Source organism: Macaca fascicularis, chromosome 15 (genome assembly GCF_037993035.2).
Source record: "Macaca fascicularis isolate 582-1 chromosome 15, T2T-MFA8v1.1".
Taxonomy (NCBI): Eukaryota; Metazoa; Chordata; class Mammalia; order Primates; family Cercopithecidae; genus Macaca; species Macaca fascicularis.
This window is the reverse complement of record NC_088389.1, coordinates 17023781-17039549: the sequence shown is the minus strand read 5'-3', so window position 1 is coordinate 17039549 and position 15769 is coordinate 17023781. Positions and strand designations below refer to the sequence as shown.

At 42.2% G+C, this 15769-nt stretch overlaps 1 protein-coding gene across 33 annotated transcripts in view; it reads left to right on the top strand.

Moving 5' to 3' along the window:
- Positions 1–15769, top strand: part of RALGPS1 (Ral GEF with PH domain and SH3 binding motif 1) — a 309728-nt gene that overhangs the window by 54947 nt on the left and 239012 nt on the right. For 28 of the 33 annotated variants that reach the window (XR_012424392.1, XR_012424393.1, XR_010581434.2 and 25 more), the window contains exon 4: positions 7634–7684. The exons of the other annotated variants lie outside the window; for them this stretch is intronic. Coding sequence is in view for 25 of the 28 variants with exons in the window: in XM_074016522.1 (XP_073872623.1) it covers positions 7634–7684 (51 nt within the window). In the remaining 3 variants the exon portion in view is untranslated. The remainder of the gene's footprint in view (positions 1–7633; positions 7685–15769) is intronic. 33 annotated transcript variants of the gene reach the window in all.

The window sequence follows — 15769 nt, the reverse complement described above, 5'->3', positions numbered from 1 at the left end:
TCACCCCCAAAATACAAGTGGTATATATATACACAATGTATACCACCAACATCCACAAGACCTTCAGGGTATCAGCGTCTGTAGAGGAGAAAGCAGAATAAGCACTGGGGTATTTGATAGACTTGAGAATAGGAGAACCCCAAAGTTGCCAATAGATATTTGCTAGAAAGTTCAGTGCATCAGGGTGGGAATAGCAGTTGAAATTGGCAGGGATTTTGACTATTCAAATAATGGGTAAGTAGAAATGATCTGTGGAATAGCCATTATGACCTCTTGAAACTGGGCAACTAGGGGGTCCCTTCTAGAATGATGCTGCATACCTAAGAAATTCAGTATGGAGTGGAGTCAAAATGATCAGAAAGGATAGAGATAGTTGTGGCAAAAGATGATCTAAGAGTCTGTGTGTGTGTGTGTGTGTGTGTGTGTGTGTGTCAGAGAGAGAGAGAAAATCTCAAGAAATAGTGGCCGTGGTGTTGAGCACTACATGAAAGCAAACTAAAACACAGCTGTGTGAAGTTAGAAAAGGTACTCTGAACCATATTGCCCTCTAAAAGCTCAGGAAAACTAATTTTGCATAAAAATAAGCAACAGGAAATTATTGCTGTCAAATCTCATTCAAAGTTATTATACAAAAAAAGAGACGAGAATCCCTATAGACAATGAGAACTTGCCAAAAAACAGACAAAACCTGTAACTGTTTATTTTAAAATGAGCTAAGAGATGTTAAGATCATGCATGAAGAACATAAACCAGAAATACGAAAATCTCAGAAATGAGATGACAGAACTTAGGAAAGACTTAAAAATAAAAGAATTCTGTTGGAAATGAAGTTTGAACTAGAAGGAACACAGGAACACATAAACATAACAGAAAATGCCTAAGGGAAGAAACTTTTTCACATGAAAATAAATGAAGAAAGAATAAGACTTTGGGGAAAAGTGACAAATATTCATGATAGGCAAAGAACATCCAACATACAGATAATAGGAATTCCTGAAAGCAGGGAACAAAAAGGCAAGGGAACTTCACAAATAATTAAAACTAAAATTTAGGAAAATGTTCATGAAATTTAAAAAAAAATAAATAAAGATTTGAAACTGCATGTTGAAAGAGCACACTGTGAAGCCGAGAATGTCAACCCCAAATGGTCAGTACTTTACATTTGTAAAGACGTATTCTTTACAAAGTACTGGATTTTAAAGGAAAAAAAATTATTTGGGCATGTAGGCAAAAACGGCAAATGACGTATACAGGAAATGATTAGATTACCATCAGTCTTTTTTGACAGAAACATGTTTTTGCCAAAAGGAAATAGAACTACATAATTAAATAAGGAAAGAAAAAAAAGTGAGCCAAAGAATTTATAATATATCCAGCAAAACTGACTTTAAAGTATAAAGGACACAAACAAACTGTTGTGAACGTGCAAGGCCCCAGAATCTTATTCCCCTGAGCCCTTCCTGAGGAGTCTATGAGAGAATGAGTCTTAGACATAGTTACAGAACCATTGCTATAAAGACAGGTAGAGAGCAGTAAACATGCAATTACTTGTGGAATTAAGACTGAATGAGGGTTAAAGGTAGAGGGTATAGTTTGTAATGAATGTGTGCCCAGATGGTAGATATAGTATGACTGTAGGATAAAGTAAATGAAAACTTATGGGATGCTGGAATCTTAGTATATACTCTGTGTCCTTGAGACCAAGATTTTCAAAATAGAAGAAAGGAGATACAGATATAATACAGAAGAGGTTAAGTAAGTTTTAAAAAATGTCCTGACTTTGAATTGGAAATATTAGTATGAATTCTGCACTGTGGTCTTGAAATAGCATTTCGTACTAAAAGAACCCATGGCTTCTGGAGAACTGGTTGATTCCAAGTCTAGGAAAGGACATGTTCAAGATGAGCCTGGTACATCTTCCCAGTACCCAGTGAGGAAGCTGTAAAGGAATAGGAGGGTCCGTGGCAAAAGGACTCAAGAGCTAGCTAGAAGTAGCTCCTATTGCCCCATCATGGCACAATTTGAGCTTCAAAAGGATAATAATTGCAAATGATTGAAACTCATCAAGCAATGGGTCACCTTTGGATGATAATAGGAGGGCAGTTTATCATCTTAAAAACTGATAAATATAAGGAAAGAATCAAGCATTTGTTCTGCCTTTTACTTTTGAACTAACTACACTGGATAACCAAACAGTAGATGAGGGAAAGTGTCTATTAAATTGGTTCAGTTAATAAAAGGAAAAGAAATGAAAGAACTGGAATATCATAATTTTGTAACCCCAGTGAATGAAAATATCTAAGCAGTGAGCATCAATAGCCACTAACATTACGAAAGGAGAGCCATCGTGTGCCTCCTGATGAAGCAGTATGCTGCCACCTGCGGTCTTGCCAAAGGGATGAACCTGTGTCTGATGAAGTCCCTGAGTCCAGCTGCTGATTTGCAGACACACCAAGAAAGGAAGAACACGTTGACCTGCTCCATAAGTGTGGAGAACTGTGTAGGTCAAATGGCTTGGATTCTTCAGCAGATATATTACAAGGAATATAAAGGGATGGAGAGAATATTTGTAGATTAAAAGAGATTTTAAAAGTACATATCAGCTGGTGTGGTGGCTCACGCCTGTGATCCCAACACTTTGGGAGGCCGAGGTGGGTGGATCACAAGGTCAGGAGTTTGACACCAGCCTGGCCAATACGGTGAAACCCTGTCTCTACTAAAAATACAAAAATTAGCCAGGCATGGTGGCGCACACCTGTAGTCCCAGCTACTCAGGAGGCTGAGGTAGGAGAATCACTTGAACCCGGGAGGTGGAGGTTGCAGTGAGCCGAGATTGCGCCATTGCACTCCAACCTGGGTGACAGAGCAAGACTATCTCAAAAAAAAAAAAAAAAAGTACATATCAGGTTGGGCATGGTGGCTTACATCTGTAATCCCAGTGCTTTGGGAGGAGGTGGTGGGAGGATTGTTGTTTGAGGCCAGGAGTTAGAGATCAGCCTGGGCCACAGAGCTAGACTCCATCTCTACAAAAAAAATTTTTTAAAGTTAGCTGGGCGTGGTGGCTTATACCTGTAGTTTTAGCTTCTCAGGAGGCTGAGGCAGGAGTGATCACTGGGACCCGGAAGTTTGAGGTTAGCTCGCTAGCTGTAATCACACCACTGCACCCAAGCCTGGACAGCAAGTAAGACCCTGTCTCTAAAATAGACAGATAGGTAGGCAGGTAGATAGCACCTCTTCAGATTTTTAAAAAGTGGACAGGACTACCCCGTGATGTGTAGGTATATATACTTGAGTGATTAAATTATTTGAAAAACTTGAAGAAAGTCAGAATAATGGTTACTTTTGGTGGGAGAGAGACTTGTGATTGGGACAAGGCACATTGAAGAACTTCTGGGGTGGTTCTTTTTTCGTTTTGATTGTGGTAAAATATACATGATATAAAATTTACTATCTTAACTATTTTTCATTATACAATTCAGCAGTGTTAAGTACAATCACAGTGTTACGCAACCAATCTCCAAAACTGTTCTCATCTTGCAAAATGGAAACTCTGTATCCATTAAACAACTCCCTATTCCCCCTCCTCCCAACCCCCAGCAACCACTATTCTACTTTCTGTCTCTGTGATTTTGACTCTTCTAGTTACCTCATGTAAGTGGAGTCATACAGTGTTTGTCTTTGTGACTTTTTTTGTAGATTTGACTTTTTTTTAAGTTTTTAAAAAAATTTTTTTGAGACAGAATCTCACTCCCAGGCTGGAGTGTAGTGGTGCGATTTTGGCTCACTGCAACCTCCTCTTCCTGGGTTCAAGCAATTCTCCTGCCTCAGCCTCCTGAGCAGCTGGGATTATAGGCATGCACCACCATGCCCAGCTAGTTTTTGTATGTTATATTAGAGACCAGGTTTCACCACGTTGGCCAGGCTGGTCTCGAACTCCTGACCTCAAGTGATCCGCCAGCCTCGGCCTCCCAAAGTGCTGAAATTACAGGTGTGAATCACTGTGCCCAGCCTAGTTTGACATTTTTTAAAAATAAAAAGTTTAAAAAGCTTTAAATAAGTTACTGCTAGATTAATTTTCAAAAGGAACAGAACAGTTCCTAGACCCATCCCCGACTCTTTTCTAAAATTGCCAGACACGGGCTTTCTGTGGTTCTGTGAGTCAAAGCAGGAATGGATGTTTGGAGCTGATTACTCTTTGTTCTGTGAGCCCTCCTGGCCGTGCCTTGGTGGAGTGGGGTAAAGGCAACAGGTTTTTTTTTGGTTGTTTATTTGGGGTCTGGAAGACCCTTACACTAAGGCTGAGGCTGGGAAGAGAGGATTTAGTCAGCCACTGTTAGGAGAAATACTACATTTAACATGTGCAAAAAACTTTTTTTTTCCCTTTTTGGCTAACCAAGTAGCTTTCATTTATCCACATAATAGCACTGTTCTGTTAGAGTCACGTTGTGAAGTGCTCCAGTAGATCGCTCCACTCTGCGGTGTTCATCTCTACAGAAACGATGTGTGGAGATCGGGCATTTCCCTTAAAAGCCTGGGTTTTTAGAGGGCCCTGGACTAGGAGGAAGTAGGAGATGGGAGAAGGGACTAGGCTTAAGGAAGCCATTGCCAGGTGACTGGCTTGACTGAACATCCTGTGTTAACGCTTTATTTCTCGAAATAGGGATAGGGCATTAAGAGACTTATGAGTGTTCTCGCTCAGCCCCACTACTGGCCGGATTTGCTGCTTGGAAGCAAGAGTGGGAGGCTCCTTGTCTCATGTTTCTGTTGAGTCTGTAACATGCCCCTAGAAAATGCCTTTTCTCTCCAGGAAACCAAAGTACCTCTCCTGAGGGAGGGACAGGGCCCTGAGGTGGTCCTGAGAGCTGGCTATGAAGTGTGACAGGACCTGACCTCACCTCTTACCACACCCCCTACCCATACTTCCCACCCCTTTTTGGTAAAACTGAGTGGCCTTGAGGGTTCAATCTTCCGGGGAAGGATTACTCATCAGCAACCTCTTTAACATATGTTTGGCTTTGTAGTAAAATGGCATGAAATTGATAATCTGATGATCTTTATAAGTATCTTATATCAAAATATCCTTGCTCTAGACACTGTCTTCTTTAATCAGAACCGAAAGGATAGAAGTAGGAGAGATTCTTCTGAAACCTCATTATGTATTTGGACTAGCTAGTCTAAGTCTGGTGACCTCTGTTGTTGTTTGTTTTGAATAAAACACCTGAACACATTTTCTGACTTATGGTCTGAGCAGAGAGCAGAATATTTGAAACTTGGACTATCTGAAAAATGTGAAATGTCAGGTCACTGCTTTAATAAATCATCTGGAAATTCAGTAGCAAACCCTAGCACTGGTGGCAGGATGGAAAGGAAGTTTTCTCATTTTCACATTAGCAGACTTTTGGTTCTTTTCCTAAATGACATTGCAAACATCCTGCCGGTTCTCCCGGATAGGGTGTTAACTTGAACTGCAGGGGAGATTTCCAAGGTCCTCTGAGCTTTCAGTTCAAATCTCCTGTCTTTACAAGGCCTTTCTGTTCCCTAGGATGGCAGACTTAATCCAAATATGAAAAGCACTTGGCTAACAATCTTGATAGCTCTGGCAGAAGAAATGCCAGTCTGTTTGCACTGCTCAGGACATAGCTTTGCGCCATGTAGCTCTAGGCCAAACATAGACCTATAGGCCTTCAGGGCTTCCTAGCCACTCAACACTCAGATTATGAGGGCCAGATACATTATGCTGATGTCAAGAGTCCCCTTGACATCAAGAGGTGTTGGGTGGAACCCGGAGGCAGAAGAGCTCAGATTCTGCTCCAGTGCTTCCTTATTCCTGGTCCTGTCTCCCACCTCGCAGCCAGGCTTCCATTAGTGGCAGCATTTCACCCCTGTTTCCATGGGGAACGCTAGCTCCTGGGAGAGGACAAAGAGGCTCTCCACTGAAGCCAGCTGCATGTTTTCCTCTCCACTCTGCCTAAGGATGGTCTGCTTTGGCCTGTATCCCGTGCTTCTCAGGAACCCAGTGACCTTGGACCACTTCGAGTGTATTTGCCATTTTTCTCCAATATATTCTTAATACAAGGGATTTTACTGGCTCAGTGGATTTTTAACATGTTCTTTAGAGCAACCTCAGTGCATGCATATTCAACCAAATTAATGGTCCCTTATTTGCTAGCTTATGTATTGGTCAGGAACCGTAAGTTCACATGCCAGTACATGCGCCCATCTGTGTGGCTTCCGTTTTCACACACACACACACACACACACACACACACACACACTCTCTCTCTGTCACACACATACTCATACGCACACATGTACACGCTCACACATACACATTTACACACTTACACTCACAGTCACACACACACCATATACTCACACACACACACTCAGATATACACACATAAACACACTCTCTTATGTATTTACTGAGCATCTGTCAGGTGCCAGGAATGCTACCTCTTGTCTTGAATTTTCACCAAGATCCCATAAAATAGGGATTATTGTCATTTTCTAGATGTGGTACCTGACTGAGAGAGATTGTGTGTCAAAGAGAACATTGCCATTTAGTGACAGTGTCCAGACATACACCCAAGCCCTGTAGACTCCAAAGGCCATTTGTTCCCTGTATCATGTCATCCTGGATGGCCTGTGTTCAATGGACAGAGTGTCTTCTCACATTACAGGCATCCAAAGGCCTTCAGCTCTCCTCTCCCTGGCATTTCACAGAGACATCTCTTAACTGACATTGGCATCCCATGTGACACGGAGGTCGGTGGATCATGTGAAGTCAGTTCAGTTCATGCCTTGGTCTGAAAAATGGTCAGCATGATGCTTCCTCTTACTGTCACCAGATGAGGTTCTTATGATGGGCACAGGCTTTTAACCTGATGTGTGTCTTCTCTATTGATGACATTGCTGCCTCTTAAAGCTGGCTGTGATGAAGTACTAGTTTTTTCCATTTCCAATAATTTGAGGACAGATACTTAAAATATATATAATGGAAATGTCATGGTCATGTAAAAAATTGCTATGCAAGTTCCAAATGCTTGCTCTCAGCTTCTGTACTTCTCTCATTGTGGGCTGGTGGAATAAACAGTTTGTGGTCCCGTGCTGGTCTGTGGGTGCATCTTGAATAGCACTCTACCATATAATTTAGGGGCAGTATCAGTGACTTCAGAAGAAAAATATAATTTCTATAAGCCACAACCTTAAAATGAATTTATAGTAATAGTGTTTCTGTTTAGCATTCTGATTTTGAATATTGTTTCTACAACTTTTAAAAATTACAAAAGTAGTTCATGCTTGAAATAAACATTCAAATAGTATGAAAATTTCCAAATCAAACTGTTCCCTTTTCTCCCACGCCCACCCTCCAAACAGCTTTTATCAATTCCTAAATTGAAAGTTCATCTCACATTCAAGAAAGAAGGGTGTGGATCAGGATTTATGAAGAGGGGGAAGGGATAGGAGAGGCATTTCAGAAATGTATCCAATTTTTTACTGTATTCTGTCTTGTTTTTTATCTCAAAGCGGAAAGTATAATTTTTATGAATATATATGACTCTGTATAAAGTAACATGACCGTTATCTTTGATGCACAGTATTTTCTAAAATTGATTCTCTTTTGTTGCAGAGCCAGATTACTTTAATGGATATACCTGTGTTTAAAGCTATCCAGCCGGAGGTCTGTACTTTGTCTTTATACTCTTCTATTAATGCTGTGGGTGGGCAGCGAGGATTTAGTCAGCCACTGTTAGAGTGACTCCGTTTCTCAGTTTCTCTCTTGAGGGCTCTATAAATGCATGTTATCTACTTAAACCTCATTCTATTCTTGATGGTGCTCATGTTTTTGAGCCCAGTATTTGGATTTTCCAGAGAATGTCTCCTGTCTGGGCTACTCTGGCAGGGCTGGGAGCAGTTGGTACCCACAGGACTCCACACCTGAGAGTCAGGTCTTGACACCCTCATTCCTTTTCCTGGGCTCCTCCTGCTGAAAATGTTTACTTTCAAGAAGTGATGTCAGGGAACATTTTTCTAGAAAGTTCTCTTTTTGTTGATCCCAAATTCTGGTGGTTGCCTTGTTTTTGTTTTTGAAACCAGTTGCCGTAGCAAACATGTACATATTTACATTGAAAGCATATATTGGTCAGGTGTGGTGGCTCACACCTGTAATCCCAGCACTTTGGGAGGCCTAGGTAGGAGGATCGCTTGAGACCAGGGGTTTGAGACCAGCCTGAGCAAAATAGTGTCCAAAAAAAAAAAAAAAAAAAAAGCATATGTACATTTTTAGAAACAGCATATTCAATAAAGGGTAAACAGTTGATTTTGGTATTAAAAAAATTCCTGGAAATGTTTGGCAATTGATAACAAGGTTTTGGTTATTTTACCCAGGGTGTGTGTATGTGTGTGCGCGTGTGAGATCAGGTAAACAAAAATCCATTTCAAAGTGGTTGAATAGGGAGACTGAGGCAGGAGAATTGCTTGAACCCGGGAGGTGAAGGTTGCAGTGAGCCATAATCGTGCCATTGCACTCCAGACTGGGCAAAAGAGCGAGACTCTGTCTCAAAAAAAAAAAAAAAAAAGAGGCAGCTGAATAGGCTGAAGAGGAATTTATTACAAGGATAAAGGGGCACTTTACAGAATTCATGGAGTGAGTTCAGGCGCCCAGAGAGCCACCAGGACACAGGCAGTGCCTACTTCCTGCTCTGCTTTTACCTCTCCTTCTCTCTCCTGCTTTCTTGTCTGATTTGACCTGATTTGGCCTTTCGAAAGGGCCCACGTTTACATAATCTCCATTTAAGTCACCGCCCCAGACTGGGACCAGCAGATTTCAGTCCAGGCCAGCATAGCGTGTGTCCAGTGCTGGTCCATTCACCTAAGGCCAAGAGTATGTGGTCAACATGGGCAAACACTGAGGGACCCAGCCTTGTGAGTGAGGTTCAGACCTCAGAGGAGAGGTGTGTGGTTGCGGAGATAGATCAAAAAGTGCTGCAACTAGGGTGTGAATTCCAGAATACCCTTAATGCATTTCTTCTTACAGAACTGTGACTGTTTAGACTTTGACAAAGAGCATATCTTAACACAAAGGCACAGTGTTCAAGCCTTCTGAGAGCTGGCACGTAGCGTACTGAAAAGTAGGAGGAAACTAGTACCACTAGCTTTGTTCAGCATTTATGTGAAGACGTGGCAGTTATTTGTATTATTGTATTATTGTGTGTGTGCTTGTGTCTGTGTGTGTTGTGTTCATTAGGGTTGGGGAACAGAGCTTCGTTTGCTTTTTTTGAATTGACTGACTTCCATTCTTTTTCTGTTTTGTTCTAATGTGGTATGATCCATTCTTTCTAATAAAAAAACAACATCAAATCACTGCCTCTTGGAGCCTTTTGGTAGAATAGGTGTGTGATGGTTGCCTTGGTTCTCAACTGAAGCTATTTCTGATTATGTTCTCTGCTTAGCTCTGATCTGGAGCAGTTTAGACATTTAGGGCTTTCTTCTTCATCCGAACATCAAGGAGGACAGCCCACCTGCTGTGAGCCCTGAACCTGCATGTGCCCAGGAGACTGGGATCATTGCCAGGCTGCTGGAAGGAGGGAAGTGGGTGGGGGCTTCTTCCTCTTCAAAGGCATAACCAAGGCCAGACCAATACTTTTCCTCAGGGCGCTGCAGTTTGGAAGGTACCTCATCAATACATATCTTAGTTCAAGTTGTGACAAGACATTAGAGTGGAGATGTTTTGTTTTCAAGACTGTAGCTTGTAGCGGTGGTTCTTAATTGTGGCTGCACATCAGAATCACCTGGACAGTCTTGGAAACATGGGGGTACCCAGAGCCCCCTCCCCCACAATCCCCCACAGACCATTGAGTCTGAACTTGAATCTCTTGATGGGAGTCTGAAACCTAATCAGCCCTATTTTGTAAAAGTTTCCCAGGTAATTCTGAGGCGGAGTGAGGATTCAGAACTAGTTGCTTTGAGGTATCTGGAGAAACCCCAAACTTGAACATTTTGAATCTATAATGTGTTAGCTAAAAATGGAAGAGTTTGTTCCTCATTGTCAAAACTGTGGTCAAAGGAAGCACCCTGGGAGCTGCCCCAGCTTTTTTGCTGATGTTGTTATTGTTAGCAGACTGAAAACTGAAAATTTTCCTCTTGGGGATGCTTGCCATGTTGTGGCTGGACCACCCCAGAGTTGGAAGGGCATGAATAAAGTACAATTGTAAGTATGCAGAGGCCAGTGTCTGAGAGCAAGATGGGTGCTGTGAGTGACCTAGGCTCCCAGGAGATCAGGAAACTTGTAGACCAGTGCCTTTCAACCCTGGCTGTGCATCAGAATCCACTTGGGAATTATTTTTTAAAAATTACAAATGCCTAGGCTTCATCCTTAGAGATTCTAAATGCTTAGGTTTAGAATGGGACTCAGGAATCTGCTTTTGACTGGGCACCCTCGAGGGTTCCAGTTGGATGAGAACCAGGGATGTAGTGATTTTGAGACCGATAGCAGTTTGCTTTGTGAAATCCTAATTTTCAAATTTCTAGTTGTCTTATATAGTGATTGTAAGACTGACAGAAATTTGCTTTGTGAAATCCTAATTTTCTAAAGATTTTTTCTTGCCTAGTAACTAAGATTACCCTTAATTCAGCCCACAGAGATAAGAAGAAGAACATTAACCATGGACCCTGTGGCCAGGACTTGAACTAGGCCTGTCTGAGCCCTGAGCCTAGAGCTCAAACTCTCAGCCCCTGTTGCATGTGGGTGTAGCCCGACTCCTGCACTGCACAGTGGGCTCTTACCTCTTTTGATGTGGAAACAGCCATCTTACCAGGCCTCCACTTTGTAAGCAATATAGTTTATGAGTTCTTCCTAGGCTGTTCAGATCCTTCACAACTGGAGAATTGATCCTGGCTGGGTTTAGATACGGTGATTTGGACTTCTGGAGTTGTCCTGGAAGGCATCAGCCACTTCCTAGCTGGTCATTTTTCCACCCTGGCTCAGGTTTCTGCTTTCCCATCATGCTGTTTGCCAACTCTGTGCTTATTAATGAGGAGCTGGGGGTATTTAGCTTGAAAAAAGAAGGTTCCTGAGGGACATGATTTTTGTCCTTGGAGATCTGAAACGCTTTGAACAAGCTATAAGGAGTTATGGTGAGACCTGGATACTTTTGGATGGTATTAGGGCTGGTTCTGGAAGAAGAATGTTCCAGGTAGTGGGATTAGCATGCACAGAGAGTGTGGCCAAGGAGACTTGCATTGGTGGAGGAGTGGGGGAGATTTAAACATAAAGGCTTCTAAAGCCCTCCCTGCCATGGGGGTCCTTGAGTTTCTGGTGCTTATCTGGAGGGCAGCTCCCAGTGATAGAGTGGTGGGCAACACCCTTGCCCATGCAGACCCTTGCCTCTGTGTCCTTGTTTGGCTCCCTAGCCCTCTGACCTAAGCCCTGAAGGCCCAGTGGCTCACTGTGCACAGGTTTGAAAAGAGGTGGGTGCTGATGTGGACTGTTGCTGGGTAGCGTGGGCCGTTTACGTTTTCCTGAGCATTTACTGTGTGCGGGCTCTAGGCTAGGCTCCTTAGATGTAGGGTCTCATTTAATCCTCATCACAATCTTATGATGTACCTGCTGTTATTGTCTTTGTTTTATATATGAGGAAGCTAAAGCTCAGACATGTTAAGTATTATAACTTAGTCCATGATTACTGTATTAGTCCTCTATTGCTATGTAACAAATCACTCCCACACTTAGCAGCTTAAAATAATAAGCATTTATCTGTCTCAGTCTCTGTGGGTGAAGAATCCAAGAGTGGCTTAGCTGGGTGGTCCTGGCTTAGGGTCTCTCAGGAGGTTGTAGTCAAGATGTTGGCTGGGACTGTAGTCATCTGAAGGCTTGACTGGGGGTGGAAAGTCTGCTCCCAAGGTGGCTCATGCACAATGCCTGGCTCTTGGCAGGAATCCTCCATTCCTTGCCATGTGGAACTGTTCATAGAGCCACTGAGTGTCCTCATGGCATGGCAGTTGACTTCTCCTAGAATGAGTGACCCAAGAGAACAAGACAGGAGCCAACAATGACTTTCATGACCTGGCTCAGAATTCACATACTGTCATTTTCACAGGTATTCTATTAGTATCACAGATCAGCCCTCTTCACCAAGGGGGGCACTATACAACAGCTGGACACCAGCAAGTAGGAAATGGGGGACCCCTTGGAGACTGCTTACCACAGGCCTCAGGTCAGAAGGTCAAATACAGGTAGTCTCCGGAACTTTCACAATTTTGCCTTTGCCAGTGCCCCAGCTATGTGACCTTGAGTAAGTCATGTTACCTCTCTGAGTTTTGGTTTCCCTGTTCATAGAGTGGGCATAGTAAGAGTACATCCCTCATAGGGTTATTTGGAGAAGGAAATGAGATAATGCATATAGAGTACTTAGCACAGAGGCTGGCACCTAGTAAAACAACATCAACCATTTTTGAATGTGTAGTGCATACCAGGCATTTTGTTGAGTGGTTAAAGACTTTATATGTGTTACGTCATTTAATCCTCAATTTACCCTGGCAGGTGCAATTATTATTTCATTTATAGATGTAGAAACTTAGGCACAAAGAGGTAATGTAACTGCCTGAGCTGGGTGGTAATGGGAGTGGGTATGTAATGGGAGCAAGGTGTGGACCCTGGCAGTAGGAGTTCAGAGTTTACTGCTGTTATTACTATTGTTGTTGTTGTTGTGGCGGCTGTGACTATGGTTGTCACCCACCAGTGTCCCTTTGTGCCAGTCTCTGGCTTGCCCTAGGATACATGCCTTCCTGCCTCAGTCCCCTGCCCTGCTGTTCTCCTATCTTCCTGCCTCTCAGTTCCCCTTCCTGTCCTTCGTATTCTTTTAAAATATTTCTTCTTCTTCTTCTTCTTCTTTTTTTTTTTTTTTTTTTTTTGAGATGGAGTTTCACTCTTGTTGCCCAGGCTGGAGTGCAGTGGCGTGATCTCGGCTCACTGCGACCTTCTCCTCCCGGGTTCAAACAGTTCTCCTGCCTCAGCTTCTCAAGTAGCTGGGATTACAAGAACCCCCCATCACACCTGGCTAATTTTTGTGTTTTTAGTAGAGACAGGATTTCACCATGTTGGCCAGGCTGGTCTCGAACTCCTGACCTCAGGTGATCCGCCCGCCTTGGCCCCCCAAAGTGCTGTAATTACAGGCGTGAGCCATGCGCCCAGCCCTATTCTTTTTAAACATTTCTTATTGTTAACAATTTCGAATAGATATGTATACACACATACTGGATTTATATAGGCAGAGTGGTAAAATGAACCTTTGTATACCTGTTACCTAGATCCAACAATTGCCATATTTGCTTCATTTACCTCTTTTTTTCTTTTTTTATTTATTCCTGGAAATCTTAGAAAGCAAATGCCTAACATCCTATTATTTCCCTCCTTCAAACTTCAGATGTAGCTCTTTAAAAAGTTATTTTCTACCATAATCATAATAGCATTTTCACACCTAACAAAATTAGCAATAATTCTTTAGGATCAAATTGGGGGAATTTCAAATTTCCCCAGTTGTCTCAGAAACAAACAAAACTCACTAACAGCAGTGACAATTCCAGGGCCTGCACGTTGCATTTGGTTGGTTGTTATGTTTCTCAAATTCCTTTTGATTCTAGTGTAGTCCATCCTCCCTCTCCTCCCTCATGCGCTTAACTTACTGAAAGTTGCACTGTGTAATATTCTAAATTGTAAATATTCTGCTTCCTCTTGGTGGCTTAACTTGTTCACTTGTCGCCTATTTTCTTTCAATTAGAAGTTAACCCAAGAGGCTTGATTGGATTTTGGGTCAGTCTTTTTGGAAAGAATGTGTCCTAGGTGGTGCTGGGTACTTGGTATCACATATCACATCAGGAGACATCCAGTTGTTTTGCTCTTTGGCATGTGAAGATTTATTGATGAGTTCAGGTGGTGACTGTTTTATTCCTTCATTGTAAAGTTCACAATCTGCCTTTTACCTAATTATTTTGTCTGTCAATGATCTTTGCCTGAATTGAGTATTTTATTCGGCCTAGCAAAATGGCGACTTTTCTCTCTCTCTTTTTTTTTTTCTTTTTCAGAGACAGAGTCTTGCTATGTCACCTAGGCTCTAATGCAGTGGTGTGGACATAGCTCTCTGCAGCCTCAAACTCGTGGGCTTAAGCCATCCTCTGCCTCAGCCTCCTGAGTATCTAGGACTACATATGTGTGCCACCATGCTTGGCTAATTTAAAAAAAAAATTTGAAGAGACATGATATCACTGTGTTGCCCAGGCTGGTCTTGGACTCCTGGCCTCAAGCAGTTATCCTGCCTCAGCCTCCCCAGTAGCTGAGATTACAGGCATGAGCTGCCACACCTGACTCTTATAGCTGAAATTCTTAAGAAGAATGTTTCCTCATCAGCTAGGGCTACTTGTACATATTTAATTCTTTCCTTTTAATTATCAATTTTCGAGTAAGCAGCTGGTGCCCCGCTTACCTTTAATGGTGACTTGTGAGTGTGTAACTGCTTTGTTTTTGTTTTTGGTGAGCAGTCTCTCTCCTCCATCATAATGAACTCGTGGATGTTTATTATACATCCTGTGTGTTTCAGTCAGTTATAGTCACCATTATTTTTGGTATACCAATTGTCCTGTCTTTGACCAGTAGGATCCCTTTTATGTTGGCTCCTGTGTCTTTTTAACATGATCCCGTTCATTTTTGATCGCTTCCCGTACTTTTTGGCCCAACAAGATCCCCAGGGTTATGTTGCATGTTTTCTGTTGCAGACCTGGAATTAGGCATTCCTTCAGGGGGTTTCTTTTAGTGGGGAATATTATTTAGAAACCATAATCTGGGTGAAGACTACTCAGTATTACTGGGTTGCCATTGCTTTTAGGCCTTTGCCATGGACAAAAGTAGTAAATAGTTATTTTTTAAAAGGAAGAAGTCATGAGTTCATAGTTAGGGTAGATGATATTATTTCTCCATAATTCTTCCTTCTCTCCTTACACCTTGTCATACCTTCACTGTGGGTGGTGTATATCTCTCCACCCTATTGACTTTGGGCTTGGCCCTGGACTCGGTTTTGCCCATGGAATGTGGGCAGCATGGCAGTGTACAGATCTGAGCTGAGCTGGTGAGAGGCATGGCAACCCTCGGCCAGCTGTCTTGGAACTTCCCTTCTCCATGCTGTACCAGTAACTGTTGCTTGTTTATCTTCAGTCCCCAAATGAGGACATTACAATTGACCTGAACTGACTCGAAGTCTAGATTCCACCCTGAGACAAGCCAAAGCCAACCCGGCAGAGCTGAGCTGAGCTGCATCATCTACAGACCTATGAGCATGAAATAAATGTTGTTGTAAGCATCTGAGATTTGAGGATTGTTCGTTATACTACATTATCTCGTAAAAATATAATACTGATCTTTCCAATTCAAATCTAAGATTATAGAGTTGTTACTTAATTCCCTTGATATTTATATATTTTATTTTACAATGACAATTTTGGTTCCTAGCAACATTAGTTACTTTTTTATATTATCCCATCATATATATGTAAAATAATTAAAAAATGATCATACCAGTATTACTACTAATCAGTAGACTGCTGGTCAAAGTTTAACATTTTCTTGCAGTTAGTTCTTTTACTTCTTGTCTCCTCTCTTTCCTACTACTTATATACCCAAGTAGGCCTCCTCGCTGGACTTTTCCCTTAAAGGTCTTTGGAAGCACCAGGACAGAAAAGGAGGGTTATGCTAACTTGGTTCTAGAGGGTCTGCATA